The 19,866-nt window shown below is 39.8% G+C and overlaps 1 protein-coding gene across 1 annotated transcript in view; it reads right to left on the bottom strand.

Annotated features, from left to right (window-relative positions):
• Positions 1 to 19,866, bottom strand: part of usp43b (ubiquitin specific peptidase 43b) — an 89,261-nt gene that overhangs the window by 26,156 nt on the left and 43,239 nt on the right. Inside the window, exons 4-7 of the mRNA XM_005468472.4 lie at positions 17,560 to 17,652; positions 9,185 to 9,320; positions 8,870 to 9,014; positions 1,066 to 1,228 (exon numbers count right to left, since the gene is read on the bottom strand). Of these exons, the coding sequence (XP_005468529.1) occupies positions 1,066 to 1,228; positions 8,870 to 9,014; positions 9,185 to 9,320; positions 17,560 to 17,652 (537 nt within the window). The remainder of the gene's footprint in view (positions 1 to 1,065; positions 1,229 to 8,869; positions 9,015 to 9,184; positions 9,321 to 17,559; positions 17,653 to 19,866) is intronic.

The following is a 19,866-nucleotide window of genomic DNA, read 5'->3' as shown; positions in this document are numbered from 1 at the left end:
GAAATGTGAGCCTTTTCTGTGACAGGGAGCTAATCTGACCTTGAAGTGGTTCCCTCGAGGAAGGCTATGTATAAAACACGAGTTCGTTGAAGTTGATTAGGTTTAAAGGACAAAAGTGGCTACTTCCTGGATTCATTATTTCTAAATATATAAAAACTATTAATAAAATAAAGAAAGGAAACATTTTAAATTCTAAAGTATAGGCCTGCATTTTATAGTATGGACAAACTGACGACACTGGCAAATGTAACATCCAACACAAGACACTTCCATGAGCTTAGAATTCCATTTTTCTAGTACCTCGGATAAAACAGGACGGATGAATGTTCAGCTTAAAGTGTAACCTCACAACATTAGGTTGTCCACTACTTGATGGCAGGACACCAATGGACTAATGCTCTTATATGTATTCACTTGTTAAAACTATGACAATGTATGAAATTAAAGCTGCTTAGACTGCCCAAAGATGCTCCTGCATCTGCAAGCTGCTTTGCAACCCACCACCATCTCATTTCTTCCTCTGTTTTTTCCTGGGGTCTTACTTCTGCCATCCATCCGTCTATACATCCATACACAACCACTTACATTCACATTCACACCTACAACTGATTTAGGCCTGGTACCCTAACATGCACGTCACTGGGAGGAAGCTGGAGAACCCACATAGACATAAGGAGAGGGTGCAAACGCCACACATAAAGGCCCAGTCTCACTAGTGGGTTCGACCTCAGGACCTTCTTGATTTCATGTGATTGTCCTAAATGACTGGAGATGGAAATATCAGCGTTTTTAGACTACAGTGGCCATGACTAAGCTATGTATGACCTGGCAAGGAGGAAATGTGGAGCGAATAAAGTTAAAGTTGAGAGATGAAGTAGATGAACTTAAGGAAGTCATCTTCCAAACTCTTCCCATGGAGAGTATCACTCTTACTGGGACCCCAGGCACACTCCCACACAGCGAGCGTTTGACAGGTCTGCTGTGCTTAGGTATGATGTCTAAGCTATTACAGAACAATTGCTGTGAGAGAGGAAGTTACAGTGAGCAGCCTATTGATGTATTTACCTAACCGCCTGCTGGCCGGCTCCTGCAGCGTTGCACACCAGCAGCAGAATCTTGACGGGGGCACCTTGGTTGAGGAACTCTGATGATAACGTCCCAGATGGGGGTAACCTCTGACCCTCAGGACCTGTGGCGTATGGGGATGATGGTAGGCTGTGATGGTACCCTGGAAGAGGATGGAGAACACAAGTCTGAGAAGCAGAGCGTGCTCAAAAGAGGAAAGAGGCACTAAAATGAGTCAGCTTTTAACAACTTTGCATTTACAGCACCAAATATTTCACGTTGCTCTTGAAAGGAAGCCGAACTGATTTCATGTGCCGAGAATGTGTTCATGAAACTTAACACCTCTACCGGGGAGTAAGGAGGAGAATTGAGATATATAAAGTAGTGAGACAGCAACTTTCTATTTGGGGAACAGTGATTCAGAGGGGAGAACAGATGGACCAATGGCTGCCTGCACTCTCAGCAGGAGGTATTATCTGATACAGCTTCTGTTCCACATCCTGTCCTGGTGGGGTGCCAAGAAGCGCCACTTCTCGCTCGGTCCCCTCGTGTCTGTACCAACACACAGAGGAGTGTGACCGAATGAGGGAAAAGCGGAGATTATAAGATTCCTGCTTAATGTGACGTCAGTGGAGCTGCTTTCCCATCACACAGCTGACAACCTTCAGGCTTGGCACATAAGTAGGTGATTCAGAAGTTCACGGCAATAAATCACATGTTAAATTACTTGCAGACGGTATTGATTGACCACAGCGGCCGTGTTCCCATACAACAATGTTTCATTAAACAATGCTGTTTCCACCCAACACATGATTCCTCAATGACAAAGCAAATGTCATGTTACTGAGACTGTTGTAAGGCAGCAAGCCTGTACTGAAACGCGCCTCCTCTTACACATTCAAGTCATTTCAGTTTGATTCAGTTTTATTCACATAAGGCCAAATCTCAACAGCAGTCACCTGAAGGTAAAAAGCCTACATTAATGCAGAGAATACCTCGACAATCAGATGACCCACTATGAGCAAACACTTGGTGTCAATGGGAAGGAAAAACTCCCTTTTGACAAGAAGAAACCTCCAGGAGAACCAGGCACAGGGAGGGGCAGCCACCGCCATTGACTGGTTGGAGGGGAGGGGAAGAAGACTGGACAGCACACACACATACAGTTGGATGGTGAGGGCATTAAGCTGTGCACTGTACGAAGGAGAGACAGCAGGTCTCTTCAAAATGAGTCGGTCTACATTATGAGTCACCACAACTGAAACATTAAACTTTTGATTGCAGTGTCTTGACCTTGCGATTGAGCGCAATAAATATGCACAGCTTTTGATTTCCTAATGTTGCCCTAATCAAGCAAGCAGGCGATAAAACTTGCTCACTAGGAGCTTTCCATTTACATGAGGGGCGACCTCAGGGGAATGATTTATGGGTAAAAATCTCCTTTTAGATCCCCCATGAAACATGTCAGTGAAACAGCAGTGAAATTCATAAGCCATATTCTGGCCCGTCCCACTAAGATTTATACAGGGGTGCTTGGGAGGAGACCTACCTGTCATTTGTTATTAAATCTGTTTTTTTATTTTAAGCTGTCAAAAACTGAACTGTTTCTAGGCATTGTTTAAAGCTTCTGTTGCTGCTCTCATCATTTTTTAAACCTTGTTTCCAGGATGAATAACGGTTCAGTGTGTATCTATTTTACTGTGTTTTCATTCATGTAACCCGAACATGTCTATTGCCACAGGCATACTATAAAAAGGCAATTACAGTGCAACCATGAGACATTTATAACACACAAATGTGCACCACACTAAACCACAAACCTGTTGATCCTGACCTTTTATCCTCAAAAAGCCTCTAACTAATTCTAAGAAACCGCAGGAGGCCTGCAAACTCTTCCTTCCTCTGCACTCTCAGGCTTCTTTCACTGTCAAACAGATGAAGAGGTTGAGCCTCACTAAACACAGCCAGACTATGTGAGAACCCATAATTAAACACCTCTACGCCTAATGGGATATACTCTACCCACAGCAACAGCTATCCCTCCTTTCCATTAGCAGTCTGCACAGTCATGTCTTTGAACAAGAAAGGCAGTCAGACGTGAGCTTCAGTCAGGTAACAGATGCACAATTACAGCTTTGAAGTTGTAGTAAAATATTACATAAGAAGTATGTATTAATGACAAAAAATTTAAGCACTGGAAATATGATCCATAAGGAGGAAGACTGTCTGTGAAAGCTGTCAAAGCTCGATTTCAGACCTGCTTGGTGCTGTTGTGTGTCTCAGTGAACTGATGTCATTTAGGCGTAACCTTATCTTCCACAGTGATTTATTGTCACATTTAACAGATTCAATCATATAAACAAAGCAGTGAAAGGCAGCGGCTTGGCTGAACAGATGTTACTCATAACGAATGCTCCATTCATTATTGGGAAAGCTAATAATACCGCCAAATATTTGATTTGAGCTAAACTGTTTGTTCAACAAGACTGTAGGTCCACAGTTAGGTTAGTGCTTCTGGGTGACTGTTGTTAGTCATAACCACCATAAGGCAAATAATTACGATTGACTGCTTTGTTATTCCTGCTCACTCTCCACAGTAAACAGGGGATAAGTTTAAGTGTGACATTCAAGCAAAGTTTAAATACATTAGTAGTAAAGCTTACTATTGAATTTAGTTTAGCTTAATTTCAAGTATATTATTGGAGTAGCTATTGACAGAAAAGGGATCTACAAAGTTTTTTACTGTTCATTAAACTCATCAAAGATTTCTGTCACTGTTAATTGTAGGATCTTTACCTTTGCACCTTGAGGCAACTATTTTGATTTGGCGCTGATCAATAAAACTGAATATTAAATTGAATTTTAGTCAAAACCACTAATACCAACAAACATGTGGTACAACGGTCGAGTGGTTGAGGAAAAGAAATCAATGCAGCATAGTATTGTGACGTTTTGGATGGTAATGCCCTACTATCATACTCTGGGAATGCTGTGAACAAGTTGGCTCAAGCGCTAACATCCCGAGATAAAATTAACCTTGCGTTAGCCTTATATTGAATTGACTCAACCCCCCCAAAACCATCCAACACTGGACACACTTAGCTTTGCAAACCTACCTCCTATTTATAGCCTGCATGGTTCGTTGGCATTCTGACTGGGCAAGCAAGGCAGGCAGTGCTTGTCCAATAATATTTAAAACAGACATGAATTAAAACCAAAGTAAAAGCAATCCCATCTTAAACCGGTAGTCTTCTGTAATGTTAACTTTTTTTTATTACCTGTTTGCAAAATCCTGTGAACTGCTGCCATGTTGTGGCTACGGTTGGCTAGTTGGACAGAAAATGTCAATCCTGCCTTGTAAGATTTAATAGAACAGGTAAGTCGAACAGGTTCAGAGCACAAAAGTTCTTCCATATTTGCATCTCTAAGAAATCACTTGACAAAATGTAAAGTTGCTGTTTTGCCAATAAACCACCTTTATTTTTCATTAACATCCTTCATCCACCTGTAGATATTTACAGCTAACCATGTCACAGTGCTCAAGTGCTTTTTTACTAATAAGATATTTTAAAATAACTTTCTTTTTTTCTGAGCTCATTAAAAGCAGCTTATTTAGAGATACACACTCCTCACAGGACTACAAATGTATAATAGAATAAGAAACTACATTTGGTTGCTGATTCAATCAAAGTGATTGTCACAGCGGGTAGCTCCGCATGCATTAATGTAGAGTTAACAGAATATAAAGTACTTAAAATAAGCTCAGCCTTTAACATCTGCATCATTAAAATCAATCCATATAACACTTGTTCTAGAAAATAATTACTTTACTTTGGGTACTTCATGTACAATGTTCCAAATATACATTTTTATGGCTAATAAGGTGTTTTGAGAGTGTGGTATTGGTACGTTTTTTAAAGGAAAAATTCCAATTCTAATTCTCCAGCACTCGTCATTGTCAGCTAACATAAAACATTCTGTTTATAACTACAGAAGCAATACTTTTTGCCAATTATTCAGAAAGAGTGCAGAAAGGTGAAGATGTCCTTGTCCAAGATGCACAAGGATGTTGGCTAATATAAAGGAATACAAGACAAGCAGCAGAAAATCAAAATAAGGTACACTGTGGACCAAGAAAATACGGTGGGGGGTGGTGTGTTCATCAGCTCCTCTGTAAAACACTACATGCTGCTGTCATGACTAGATCTGAAAGTCTACATGTTTTGAAAGCAGGAATTGTTAAAAAACTGATACCTTGGCAGATTTCATACCAGATCCTCTAAGTTTTTAGGATGTGCAGATTAAGAAAGCTCACATGATGATGTTAAATCAGTCTTTGCTGTAAAATAATGAGACAGTAAACGGTAAAGAAAATGTTCAAACAGACTACAGTATGGGAGATGATGTCATCTTACTGAAACTTGGCAATAAATGAAAAAAGGCAGAAACTGTTCTATGTTTGTAACAAAAAGAAAAACGCGTGAGATGGATATATAACCGCGGAAGCCAAATATCTGTTTCCAAGTATTCTCTGGCAGGCGCTCCTTTATTCAAGTCTAACCCCTGGCAATAATCTTCCTGACAATGATATTGTGCTCATTATTTCTTGTCAGAGCACCATCAGATCCCAAACAGGAAAGACTCCTTTTCACTTAAATGTGTCAAGATTACATTTTTAATGTAAATCCAACCTAGTTGTTTACCAGTAACATTAAAGAATCTCAACATTAAGACATCAATTTAAGTGAGACTGAAATGAATTAAACAAAGTATTCCAATAAATAAATCCTAATTAATAAAAGATGGTCATAATTCTGTCGTCCAGCATGAAGATGTGAATCATAGGATGCAATGACGAATTTAGTATACAGGGCAGGTGATAAGCATCGTGCGGGAATATGATGCAAGAGATTAATTTTGAGACTGCAGCAGCGATGGTGGGAGTGCTGAGTGGAAAGGTCACATCATCATGGGTTTGACTTTGGTTTAATCCACAGCACACAATTTTTTCATTCATCACAGCTCTTTAGTGAGCACCTCATGCTGTCTCTAACAGCACTTCACATCTGCTGGATGTAACGCTAACTTATGACTTTGAGTAGCTGTTATGATGTTGACTACATGAAAAAGTAAATATTAGTCAATCAAAAAACAGGAGTAACAGGGACCACACATCAGTGCAACTGCATCAGTGCAACTGAGCATTATAAAACAGGGTTACATTTTTTGGGGGGGTTAACTGCACACCAGCTGTATTAGATCTGTTCAGATACTTAAAGTAAACGCGTCAGGGTAAAATCCACACTGGTCCATGCAACGTTCATGACCACTGAGCGGAAAAATGTTTGGGCTGAGTCTTCAATCAGACCCCTGGTGAGTGTTGGTTATCATATCATATAGTTAAACAACAAAATTAGTTTTGTTTTCCTTTTACCATTTATGAATAGTTAAATAAACGTCGCTCATGGATCAGACCTGTTAATGATTGCAGACTGTGCCAGATTTTGTAAAAGTATTAGAAATCACTGAAATCATTAAAAAGATAAAAGCAATAAAGTATTGTTTATTTGAATATAACACTATAGCACTAAAATAGCACAAAAATAAAAATAGCTCATACTTTGCTCATGATTTAATTTCATTTTTATTGCATTAATAATAAGACCGAAAACATTTGTCTTCCTGGACTAAAATGAAATCAGATAAAAATTTAATTGAGCAAAGTATCTTTACTTATGAATTGTGCACATAAGTAATTTAAACATAGAGGAGTGTACCTATATATGTAGGATATTTAATGAAAATCTGTAGATTAAACACTTTAAACAACTCATAACATGAGGTTATGCTAAAGACCTTCACACTCACCAGCCACTTTATTAGATACACTTGTTCAACTGCTTGTTAATACAAATATATCCAGCGAGCATCATTTATCTGGGGGAAAATACCTATTTGGTAACAGCAAGAAGAAGAAGAAGAAGGAAGTGTGCAGAACAGCATGCAGCAGGTCAGCTGCAGCAGCAGAAGACCACACTGAGTGTTCCTCCTGTCAGCTAAGAGCAGGAATCTGAGGCTACGATTCTTAAAGGCTCACCAAAATTAGACAACAGAAGATTGGAAAAATTAGCCAAGTCTTGATTTTTGCTGCAGTGTCAGAATTTGGCACAAACAGCATAAAAGCACAGATTCATCCCGCCTTTTATACTAGCAAGAACTAGCAAAGTGTCTATGTATTTGTGTTGCTGAGATGTCTACTAAAGCTAGCATGCTAACAAGCTAGTGATAGTAGCCTTGTATAATATCTGTTTGCACCAATCAGGTTGAATGATAGGCAGTCACTGTGTGAAACTCTGAATGCAAAGATGGATGAAGGCAGTCCTTCATCATCACTGAGTTAGTAGGCAACCACTGAAGAGCAGGTAAGATGGGAGAGCTAGAGTTTGATTTTAGCCTAACACTTAATTTTCCTGCACACTGCGTACAACATCCTCTATCTGCCCGCTGCTTGCTGTTTCGTATCATTGACCCCTTTTAGAGTAAAGTATTTTTATATTTCAGCTTTGAGTAACAGAGCAAATAAAAGCTTCTCTTCTGGTAGCCCATTACACTGGGTTTTGCTAGTTTTTTTCCCTCTTAGAAAAGCTGGCTAAACAGAGGCCGAGACATTACATAATATAATGCGAGACAATGTTTAGCAGAGGAGCTTTACTCAAATAACTTTATTATACCAAAGGGCCATTATTAGATCGATGCATCATTTAAAAACAGGTTTTACTGTGACAGAGTGACACCATAATTGAAAAAAAAATACTAGCATTTTAGAAAAATAAGCAAAATATCAATTTTCTTTCATATTCCAGCAGCCCGTGCAAATGGAAAAAACCTATTTTAATCAACGCAACTTCTACTGAGACTGTGTGTTTACTGGCACTACAGGTGCTTGACTACATCCTGTGGAAGCACAGACGGAGGGCCTAAGCTGCTCTGCTAACACAGTACTCTTCACAGCCTGTGCAGACATTGTGTAAGTCTGGCAGCAAACAAACACATATCTTGCAATTTCCTTAAAACATAATAATATCTTACATCTATTTTCACGGGGCAAACATTTCTCAGTGAATGATGGGACAGTCTCGTGTGGGCGGAAAAGTGCTGAACGTCCATGTTGACTCAGCCAGTGAGAACCAAGAGATTTAGTCTGAAGACCAGACAGACTGTCACATGGACCTCGTTTTAGGCAGCACTGCTCTGTACGCTCACTGACCGACATAAATTAAAGCACTAAAAGTCACATTTTTTTCAAGGAGTCCTTCAGTGTTGACACGACTGGAACTTACAGCCCTGTGAGAGTGGACGACCGTGCAGAACCTATTTGTTTCCAACACAAATCAAAGAAACAAGGGGATACTGTGCACTAAAGGACTTCTGAGAACACATTTTACATTGCTAGCTGAGAAATAGATGAAATGAAGACATAAATCTGATAGCACAAGGGAGGCCTGCACGGGGGATGTAATTCACTGCACTCTTTGTAAAGTTATATAGCTGTTAATGTGCTCCCTGAGGACCCCCTACAGGAAGGTGCATTCCCTAACGGTTTCATTAAGCAAAGTAAATTCATAAAATGAGCTTGTTTGCTTACAGACTTGTGTGTACTTGCACATTAACGTGTATAAATATATCCATGCTGTACCACAAATTAGTTCTAATACTCAAAGACAGTGTGAATGCTTTGTTGTGACTGAAAATAGCATATCATATGTTTAAATCTAGATTAAAAACGGACTTGCTTCAGTCATACCTGAGATCCGTGCAGAGCCGCCTCTGATGTAGAGTGGGGGAGCCTGAAAGGCATAGATGACATCGTTTTCAGCTATGCTAGTCAGGTCGTCTTCATCAAAGAAGGAGCGTTGGAAACCAGTGGAGTAAACCTCTGTCAGGATCACCTGGAGACCAACAGATATGCACGCAAACACCAGTTGGTTCCTTGATGTAGATCCTTTAACGTGGTGAAGGAAGTGACTTTACTATTATTTACTTCATGTGTTGTAGCCAAGAGGAAATTCAAGCCAAAGGCGGAGTAAGAAAACTACAATCACACCCTGTTTTACTCTACCTGGTCGGGAGAAATTTTCCCCTCGTCAGCCACCAACCTCCTCAGGAAGGCCACAGAGCCAAACAGCGGCACAGCCAGCCCGACTCGCAGATAGCGCTGTCCTTTGGTGCTGAACACCAGAACCACACACAAGGGCCTGCCGCAGACAAAGACACACAATCAGCGACGGCGGGCAACGGGGCGGCTTCTATTTTGATTTCTGTGCCATTTCTACTGCAGCCTCCTCTACGGCCAAGAAGGGACAAAAGAAGACTTTCATGAATAAATCAATACATTTTAACATTAATAATAGATCATTAGGACTCAGTTTTATGTGTGCGAAATAATGGAATCTCTATTGCATTTTTAAAAACGGGAAGCGCTCGGCTCTGACCTCTACAGAGGCAGCTTTGACATACGGTGCTGGGACATAATGGCTTCTCTGAATAACAGCTCACTGAGGAGGTACAAAAACTCAGTAAGGGACCTGTTTGAGTCTATGGCCTGAAGTCTGTGGGCAAGAGAAATTATGTCTAAGAATGAAAGGGTGATGACAGATTTTTCTTTAATCAGAAAAAAAGATTAAAGCAAAAGAAATACAGCAAAATATTCACGATACAGATAAGAAACCTTAGAAAAATGATCCTGGAGACTTAAAGAAATTGTAAGAAAGAAAAAAACTGTTAAAACAATTAAATTGAACACAAGTTGGTCTAATACTAGAAAGTTTCTAGACTCTAGGTGGATTTTTTAATATGTCCAATAGCTTTCTACTGAGGTTTATACTCCACTTCTGCTATCAGCATTTTTTAGATGCACATCTAATCTATAAAATAACATTTAAGTCATTATATTTTAACCATGAAAAGAGAACGCATGGATGGATGGACGTCAGAGACAAGTGGTGATCTGTGACAGATGGATAGCAGCAAGAGTGAAAGGAGAGGTTTACAAGATGGTAGTGAGAGCTGCTGTGATGTACGGTCTGGAGACGGTGGCACGGACAAAATGACAGGAGGCTGAGCTGAAGATGCTAAGATTTTAACTTGAATTAATTAAAAAATTAATACATTTTAAAAACGGAATCTAATTAAAAGCTGTGTACCTATGAATAAGCAGTGAAATAAAAAAAACATCATGGAAATTATAATTTGAAAGAATGGATGTTATGCATTCTGCGGAGACCCTGAGGATGCCCATGTGTGCAATAGCTTTGATACCAAATACAAGTTCAGTACTGCAGATCTCCAATTTGCTTAGTGCACAGTGAGATAACAGCTTCACCAATCTGCCTGTCAGTCCTCTGCCCAGATACTTTGAGCCTCTGAAATCAGACGATTATGTATAAAAAAAATCTGTAATTCCTAAACCGTTAATACAATACTTTCATTAAACAACTTGAATTAAAGCTAAAAGTCTACACTCCAGTGACATTTCAGTTGTTTGACTTAACAGCCAGTGTAGTTTTGTACAGAGGCAAAATTTCAAAAATGTCTCATAGTCCAAAAACCTATGGACCTAACTGCATACAGTCACAAGTAATTTCCACCTTTAAAAGTTTGTCCGCCTCCAGAATTGTTCTGATACAGTTTTTCTGTCACAACACGCTCAAGTTATTTGAATTATTTATTTTGAACTGGACTTCATTAAGTTCTGGGTTCACTGACTTTATGTTTTTGAGAGCTCTAAGGGTCCTGCTGGCTTTTTGTTTCCCAAGCTTATCAAATATATTGTGGCAATAAGCAATTAAGTGATGCATAAACTAGCAGCACTTTGAAGCTGGCTCAATAACTAACTTGATGCTAGCATCAAGTTAAAGTTTCAACAACCGGACTTTTCTGGCTCTTGTAAGGTAAAAACAGTGTTGTTTTATCTATTTGAAACTAGTGAGCTGGTGCTTTTACTCCTGCTCTGCTGATTTGCACAGGAAATTGGAGAATTCAAACAAACCACAGTCAAAGGAAGTAATTTATGCTAAAGACATTTCATGCCATTATGAACAAAACAACCTAATTGCTATTAATGACCGCTGTACTGGGGACTGAAATGTGCTCTTCACTAACAGTTTTAATTTCATCATTAATACTCATCGTGACGGAGGTTTCTTCTTTTGTTCTGCTTGCTCTGTTTGTTGGGGTTTTCTCTCCACCGTCGTCGGGTCTTTACCTTACAATATAAAGTGCCTCGGGTCGACTCTTGTGATTTGGCACTATATGAATAAGACTGAATTGAACTGAGCACAGCGTGGTGGCACAGCGGTTAGCACTGCTGCCCCACAGTAAGAAGGTTCTGGCTTCAAAGACACCAGCTGGCATGGTATCGTCCTCTTTAGCAGAAATAACTACTAACTGTTGCATAACTGTCTGCCTCCTCTGAAATCAGCTGACTGAAAATCTTCACCACTTTTACATGTTAAGTTCATTTAGTTTCTAGATATTTGATGGTTTTCTTGAATGTTTCAAAGGCCTTTCAATATTTCCTGGGGATTCAAGTCTAGTTTCATAACTACATTTCTTCTTTCAAAGCAATTCCTTGGTGGACTTCTGTGGTGTTAGTATGCTTTAGTTTTTAAACTGATGCCCTTTTCGGATATCAAAGGATTTTTTCCCCCAGCACGCCTTCAAGTATGTCAGATTTGTGCAATCTCTTTCTGATTGTAGATGCAGCTCTAAAAGTTACCTGTGGTCAAATTTTTTGATTCTGTTTGTTAAAATCTGACAATGGGCAGCCAGTCCTGGACAAACAGACATTAATATAAAACTTTGCTATATGTAGATGATTTTTATTATAGTAGAATGATCTGTTTTAGCTCTTTGGATAATAATTTACCAGATTCATGTGTGACGCTCTGCCTGCAGGCCTTAGAGGTCACTCCCCAAAGATGTTCTAGTCACTGGCACCATTCTGAAATCCGTGCTTTTGAGTTTTCCAAGTTTTTCATTAAAATTATATTTTATAATTTTTTACCAGATGAGTTTAAGTTTAGATATATTAAAGAAAAAAATCCATGAGATCTACTCTTAAATATAGTGTAAACAATAGCAAACGAGGACACGACTGCCAATGGATGAGTTTGGATCGTCAAGCCGAGGAAATGTTGGTTTGGTGACAAACAGTATGTGTTTATGGTTACAGACATGATCTGGGTGTGATTGTGCTGAACGTCTTCACACAGGGAAATATATAATGAATTCTTTAAAAGACAATCCATCTGTTTTCTCCCCTGTTTATTCCTTCTGATGTATTTTTTCTCTCAACCTATTTACTGCACACCAAAAAGAAAGGTTGGAAACGCAGCACTGTCAACCTGGCGCACCATGAGAAATCAGCTCTTAAAAAACATTTTCCTAAATTAGACGGGAGGTAGGCTGAACTTTTAGGAACTATGTAAAAGAATGGATAATAAAAGGCAAATGTTTAGTGATGAATCAGCACACCTCTACACTCACAGGATGTGATGTTTATTTTCAGGTCTCAACAAACGCTGTCAATCAGACACGTCTTCATGTTAAACCAGTTTATTCTGCAGTTTGGGAAATGCACATATATGCATATATATTTATTTTCTTGCTGAAGGTGAAATGGAAAGATTGATAAAACTCCCATTTCTGTCCTTTCATTACGTAGCCAGGTTAATGCTTGGCTTTTGAAGCTTGGTATCAATCTGATACCAAATACAGATCCTGATACTTTTAACCTATAAAGGCAGCTTGTGTAGGGGAGAGCAGTGTGTCACGATTTACGAGATGAATCATCATCAATCTGCACATTCTGAACACATTTTAATGACCGCTAAATCACTGTGATTTTTACTTTCCATATAATTAGTAACAACAAAACACAGTTTTAAGCTTTTCGTGTATTTTGAAAGTGGGATTTTTGGAGACCTGGGTTGACTTCTGATGTTTAAGGCTATAAATAAAACAGACAAAAGGCTTGGACATTATTCATTGTGCATATTTCAGGTATATGTTTTATTTCCCCCAAAATAATTTATTTAACAGAATTCAGTGGGCTACAAACTGAACTTAGAGGAAAGACACAAAGTTGATCCTATCAACCTAGTATTGATCTGATACCAATACCAGCGCTGTAATTGATACTGTTTGGATATTTGGATCAATCCACCCACCTCTAGGTTTTAGCTAGCATGAAAGAACACAACTAGCCCGGCTCTTTAACAAAATCCAACTTTCACACATCATTAAAGCTTAAATTAAATTAGCGCCTTATAGCTTGTTTGTTTTAAGCCACTATTAGGCAAAGTTTACACTAATCCGGATAAATTTGAAAATGGCTTTTTCGTCTAAAAACACTCTGCGTCCACACTATCGTTTTCAGTCGTTTACGAACAGTTGTTCAACACTTAGGTTACTGTATGGCGCATGCATGAAACGTAAGACGATTCGACCTGCGTCATTTCTGTCTGCCATTTATTTACTTTCCGGCTCTTTGAAACGTCGATCAAAATGTTGAGGAAAAGCACCGAGTTTTTTAAATGGACTGACAATGAGGTGGAGTTGTTGCTGTGAGTAACACAAAACAACAAAGTTGCAAAAGTGAGTGAGAATAAAAGAATTTGAAGAAAAGCTATCTGGAGCATGTACAAACTGATAATAATCTTTAATAGGGCTGTCAAAATTTCAATCAACTGAAAGCAAACAAAACAACTGCTGCCCTCCGCCATCTTAGTATAATTGGTCACATGACTGCATCATATGACTAAAATGCGTCATCGTTTTTGAAAGCCTCCACGTTTTCGCAGTCCACACTGCGATGCGAAAACTGATTTTTTTTTAAAAATTTATCCACTTTGGACAGAATTTTCAAAAAGCTCAGTTTTCCTTGACCAAAAACGCCGTCTCAAGTGGACGGAAGGCCAAAGCTGAGAGAAAAAGATGCGTTTTCAAACGAAAACATATTAGTGTGGACATGGCCTAAGAAAAAGTCTGCCACGTAACACCCTTCCAACTCCTCCCTGTAAAACTCTGAATTGCTAATTTTACATTTTAAAATTCCGTTTCTTGTACCCAAGTCTTCATGCTAAGCTAAGCTAACTGGCTGCTAGTTCTCGTTTTGTACCGAACACACACACCCACGCAAACACACACATAGTTTTACCAGCAGTAAGCCTATTTCCCCAAATTCTTAACTGTGCTCTTGGGTTTAGAAACACTTCGTGCTGTTTCCTGTGGATACTGGGAAACACTCCAGGCTGCGTAGATCACCTACCTTATTACAACTCACACCAGCTGTCTAAGCAAGAGCTTCACTATCTAAACTACTAACAGCCCACCTCCACAGGACAGGACATGAGAACAGGCAAGTTGTGGGAGACAAAATATTCCATGTCGTTTTTAGAAAACTATCAACATTACAGTAAAGATCAAAAGCAAGCACTTGGAGTGTGTTGTAAGTGCCTAAGAGCCAGATTTTTGTCAAATTGCTAAAGACAGGTGATAAAATAAAATAAAAGGTTAAGTGCTGGATCACTGTGTTTTGCCAAAACAGCTTTAGTGTTCCCTGGCACTGGTTCTCCAAAGTCCTTACTGGAGGGATAGACACCATTCTTCCAAAAGATATTCCCTCACTGGTTTATTGATGACGATGGTAGAGAGTACTGTCTAACACGCTGGTTCAGACATCTGCAAGTGTTCACCTGGGTTGACCTGAGTGATTATGGCCAAAGTATATGATTCATATCATTTCATCCTGTAAGAGACCCCTCCCACAGCTCTGTTTTTGCAGCGACCCATCTTAATCCATGCCAGCAAAAACTTTGTGAAAGTCTCTTAACTTGAAAGTCTTGGTCACCTATCTGTAGATATGTACATGTGCATATCTGCGTTTTTGATAAGAAGGGGAAAAAAGCCTGAAGCATAAATAGAGAGGCACTGGCTGAAAAAAGGAGGAATGGGTTACCCCTCCCTGAAAATGTCAGGATTTCCTGAACAGGCTCAGGGCCTCGTTAATCTAACGTGGAGGAGAAGTGGTTGTTTTCATGTAAATTTGAATAACACATTGTTTTAGTGCGGAGAAGGTTTCCCACTAGCTTTTCCTTTCTGATACCAGGCCCTTCAGCTCCACAATGACCTGTGTTCCTACTGTATGTAATGCATGAACAAAGCTGGGTGTTGTACATCCTATTTTCTAATTGTATCCCTATTTGTTTTGTGTTTTATTGCCTGAAGTTTCAAGAGCACCTATCATGCTTTTCCTTATTTTCTGTCACATACAGTATGTACTGTTACAGTAGTGGATTCACATATTAAACATGGACAAAGTTTCAAATAATGAGCTCTATGTATGCAAAAATAATCCCTGTGAGCCAAAAGCTCAGCATTTAGACTGCTCTAAATGCTCATTATCAGACAGTTTTCCTACTGTTGGAGCATTTTGATATGAACGAGACTGGATGAGGGCTGTCACAATATCAGGTTCTCGATGTGGTCACAAAAATAGCAGTTTTTTGCACTATCTATATAAAATTACCAATATTGCTATTAGTCAAAGTCTTCTGTGACTTTATAACAAAATATTCACAGCTCAAAAAAAAGAGGAACACGTTCAAAAATCATTAGATCTCAACAGGAAAAATAATCACGCTGATATGGACTGGGTAGTGTGCTAAGAACTACAGGATGCCACATCGTTTGATAGAGATGAAAATGATCAACCTACAGTCCTACAGTGGGCTGAATTCAAAGATACCTTGAAAATCAAAGTGACGATGCAGCAGACTCGTTCATTTTGGTGAAATTTAATTGCAACAACTCATAACGGCGCTCACTAGTTTTTTTGGCTCCCACATGCTTGTAGGCATGCCTGACAACATCAAGGAGTGTTCCTAATGAGACGACGGATGGTGTGGTCCAAGATTCGGATGAGGATGTCACTGACTTCCTGAACAGTCTGAGGTGCAACCTGGTGGTGTCGGATGGACCAAAACATAATGTCCCAGAGGTCTTCTATTGGATTTAGGTCAGTTGAGTGTGGGGCCAGTCAATGGTATCAATTCCTTCATCCTCCAGGAACTGCTTGGATGAATGAGGCTGGGGATTTTCGTGCACCAGGAGGAATCCTGGACCCACTGCACCAGGGTAGTGTCAAGAATTTCATCCTGATAACTAATGGCAGTCAGGGTGCTGTTGCTTAGCTGGTCTGTGAGTCCTTCCATGGATATACCATCACTGACCCACCACCTAACTGGTCATGCTGAACAGTGTTATAGACAGCATAACATTCTCCATGGCTTCTCCAGACCCTTTCATGTCTGTCACATGTGCTCAGGGTGAACCTGCTCTCATCTATGAAAAGCACAGGGTGCCAGTAGTGCATCCGCCAACTCTGGTATTCTATGGCAAATGCAAATCTGGCTCGGCAAAACGGTTCTGGGCAGTGAGCACGAGGCCCCCTTGGGGATGTTGGTCCCTATTGGACCCTGTGCCTTATTCAGTTAGTTCTCCGATTGTTTGGTCAGAGACATCAACATCAGTGTCCTGCTAGAGGTCATTCTGTGGCTCTGGCAGTGTTCATTCTATTCCTCCTTGCACAAAGAGCAGATATCGATTCAGCTGATGGGTTACGGGCCTTCTATGGCCCTGTCCAGCTCTCCCAGAGTAGCTGGAATCTCCTCCATGCTCTTGAGACTGTGCAGGGAAATATAGCAAACTTTCTGGCAACGGCACTTATTGATGTGCCAACCTGGAGGAGTTGGACCGCCTTTGAAACCTCTGTAAGGTCCAGAAGTGACAACAGTAGTGACCCTAGTCCAGTGCAAAACTAGTGAAAACAGTCAGAAAGGATGAGGAGGAAAGAAACTTTTTTTTTAACAGTGCTCACATGGAGGTGGCAGGGGCGTTGGCATTAAACCATACAAAAAGAAGAACTGCACAATTATTTACAATGTAATTTATTAATAAGACCATTATGAGAACTTTTCTAGAGTGAATATCCTTCAAATGACCATCTCAGGAACAATCATCCACCTGTGAGGATAGAAGCCCTGCACATATGATGTTCAAAGCTTCTGTGAGGTGTAGCCAATCTGAAGAAAGTTAGCTTGAATGGAGATAAGCTAGCTTGTTTCAGACACAGGAAGAATTACAGAGCTCCACAAAATTGCAAATCATGCAAAGCTACTCTGGCAGAGCCCTAAAAAGAAAAATATGGAGATGAAGAATGAACATAACAATTTGAATCAATCAAATTGAACACTTGAAAACATATGAATATTAATATATATCACGTATTGTAAGATACCTATTTGTCAAATTGAACAGTGTAATGATCAGAGGTCCACATCACTATTGTGAATGAGTTTCTACTCGTCGTTCTGACTAGAAAAACCAGAAAATAGACAGAAGTCTTTTTTTGAAATTAACAGCACTTCTCACCTCGTCTGGCGAAGAGGAATCGGTAATGAGATGCAGAGGAAAGGGTCAAAGGTGTTGCTCTGTTTCAGGCAGTGTGGGCATGTCAGTGAAGATCTGCGGGGACGAAAGAACACAGTCACATTAGTCTTGAAAAAACAGCTGCACTGACTCGACACGGGCTTCCAATTAATCTCAAAGTCCTCCTGATTAAGTCTGGCAGGAAAGGAGATGGCTTAATCTTGTTACACAAGTGAACACCACAGTAAAAGTGTTCACAGTGCTCCATTCAGACGCCTTGATCTGATTGTGAGAAAGGAAAAGATGAGTGATGTAACTGGTGGGAAGGAGAGAGGGAGTCGAGGGATGGGGGTTGGGGTTAGAGGTAGTCGAAGCAGCCCCCCTGGGGTGATTGGCGCTATAAACGCAAAACAGCAAAAGCGGTTTCCACGCTGTTGCGTCACTTTCGCTGCTCATGTGATGCCATTAAAGGAGGCCCGAGCAAAGGAGGTAGGTGAATTTCCTAAGTGATGGTCTTTCTTCCTTTACGTCTGGATGCACAGAAAGGAGGGAGTGACTGCAATAGCGATTTCTGATTCAGTCTCTTTTGTGGATGGCTTCACTTCTTTCAGTTAATCCCTCTTAATGTCATTGGAAGAAATAGCTTATTCCGGTGAGCTAATTGTCTCAACAATGAGTCAGGGAGCCCACAGAATTTAAAAGCAGGATTGCTGGAAGTGATTTTGTAAACCTCAACTCTCTGTAAACAGACCTAATTATGTGAATGTTCAATAAATTTGAAAAAAAGCAGTACAGATTCAAAAACAGGCGTACTCATACACGCACTTCTAAAGTTACCAATAGAAGACTGAGCCTGTTTATATGGTTCACAGATGAAATGAATAAAACAATATATTCACACAATGACGCATCTGTACCACCTGGAGCATTTGATCTGTGTGCTGAAATTCAGGCTGTGGTTTTGGTCAGTATGTACACCAGATTCCTTCAGAACTGTGTTAAAATTCCACCAGATGCTGGAAACATTCCTCAGAGATTTTGAGCCATGATATTGACTTGATACCATCACACAATTAAAACCATTTTGATTTGAAGTTTGTGACAAACTGTTTTATCCGATGGGAAACAACTAACAGAAGAACAGTACACTGTGGTCATAAAGGGATGGACATAGTGTGCACCAATACTCAGGTAAGCTGAGCTATTTAAAGAATATTCAGTTGGTACTAAGTGGCCTTAAGTGTGCCAAAAATTTCCAACACCATTACACGACCAGCAACAGCCTGAGCTGTTGATATAAGAGAGGGTGGATCCATTCTTTCATATTGTTTACAATATACTTACATCAAATTCTGACCCTGTTATCCAAATCCTGCAACAGAAATCAAGACTCGGACCAGGATTTTTCCAATCCTATATTGTCTAATATTGGTGAGCCCATGCGAGCTGTAGCCCCGGGTTTCCTGTTCTTAGCTAACAGAAGTAGTCCTCTGCTGCTGTAGGCATCAGGTTCAATGTCCTGCACATTCAGAGATGCTCTTTTGCATAACTTAGTCATAATTAATTATTTGAGTTTCTGTTGCATTCCTATCAGCTTGAAGCAGTCAGACTTTTCTCTGACTTTTCTCTGAAACACAACAACCATGTTCAAAACCACTCAAATCATCTTTCTTCCCCATGCTGATGCCAAGTTTAAACTTCAGCAGGTCTTCTTGTCCACGTCTGCATGCCTAAATGCACTGAGCTGCTGCCATGTGATTGGCTGATTAAGCAATAATACATCATCACATCATATTATTTGCTCCTTATAAGATAAATCAAACATACTGTATGTATAAAAATATATATTTATAAATATAAATGATAATGACCATCAGAATTTGTAACTTCCATAAACTGCACTCTTGTGCTCAATTCAATAGCTAAATAAAAGCAACAGATACAATTGAGCTTCCCCTTTGGCTAACTGCTGTTAGCTCAAAAGTTTAATTTCCAGACTAGCTAGAAAAATTATTTGGTGTAAAAATTACTAAAAAGTTTCTCTAGAGCACCGTTTGACTGTGTTAACATAAAAACGTGTGGTTGTACTTTGCAGGTGTTTGGTATGACTGTGTAACTGCTTAAGTGTGACGGATGGCTCTGCTGGGAACATCTGTTCAGCTGTAAACATATTCCCGAGGGTTTTCCTTTCCCGCCGGCACAGGAACCTCACACCACACCGGTAGCGTGCACAGCATGTTTCAGTGGAACTATAGTGTTGATCAGTCATTACTCTAATTTATCTTTTCATTTTTATTGCTTTAATATCAA

Source organism: Oreochromis niloticus, linkage group LG4 (genome assembly GCF_001858045.2).
Source record: "Oreochromis niloticus isolate F11D_XX linkage group LG4, O_niloticus_UMD_NMBU, whole genome shotgun sequence".
Classification (NCBI taxonomy): domain Eukaryota; kingdom Metazoa; phylum Chordata; class Actinopteri; order Cichliformes; family Cichlidae; genus Oreochromis; species Oreochromis niloticus.
The sequence above is the reverse complement of the archived record's forward strand: the minus strand, read 5'-3'. Positions and strand labels throughout refer to the sequence as shown.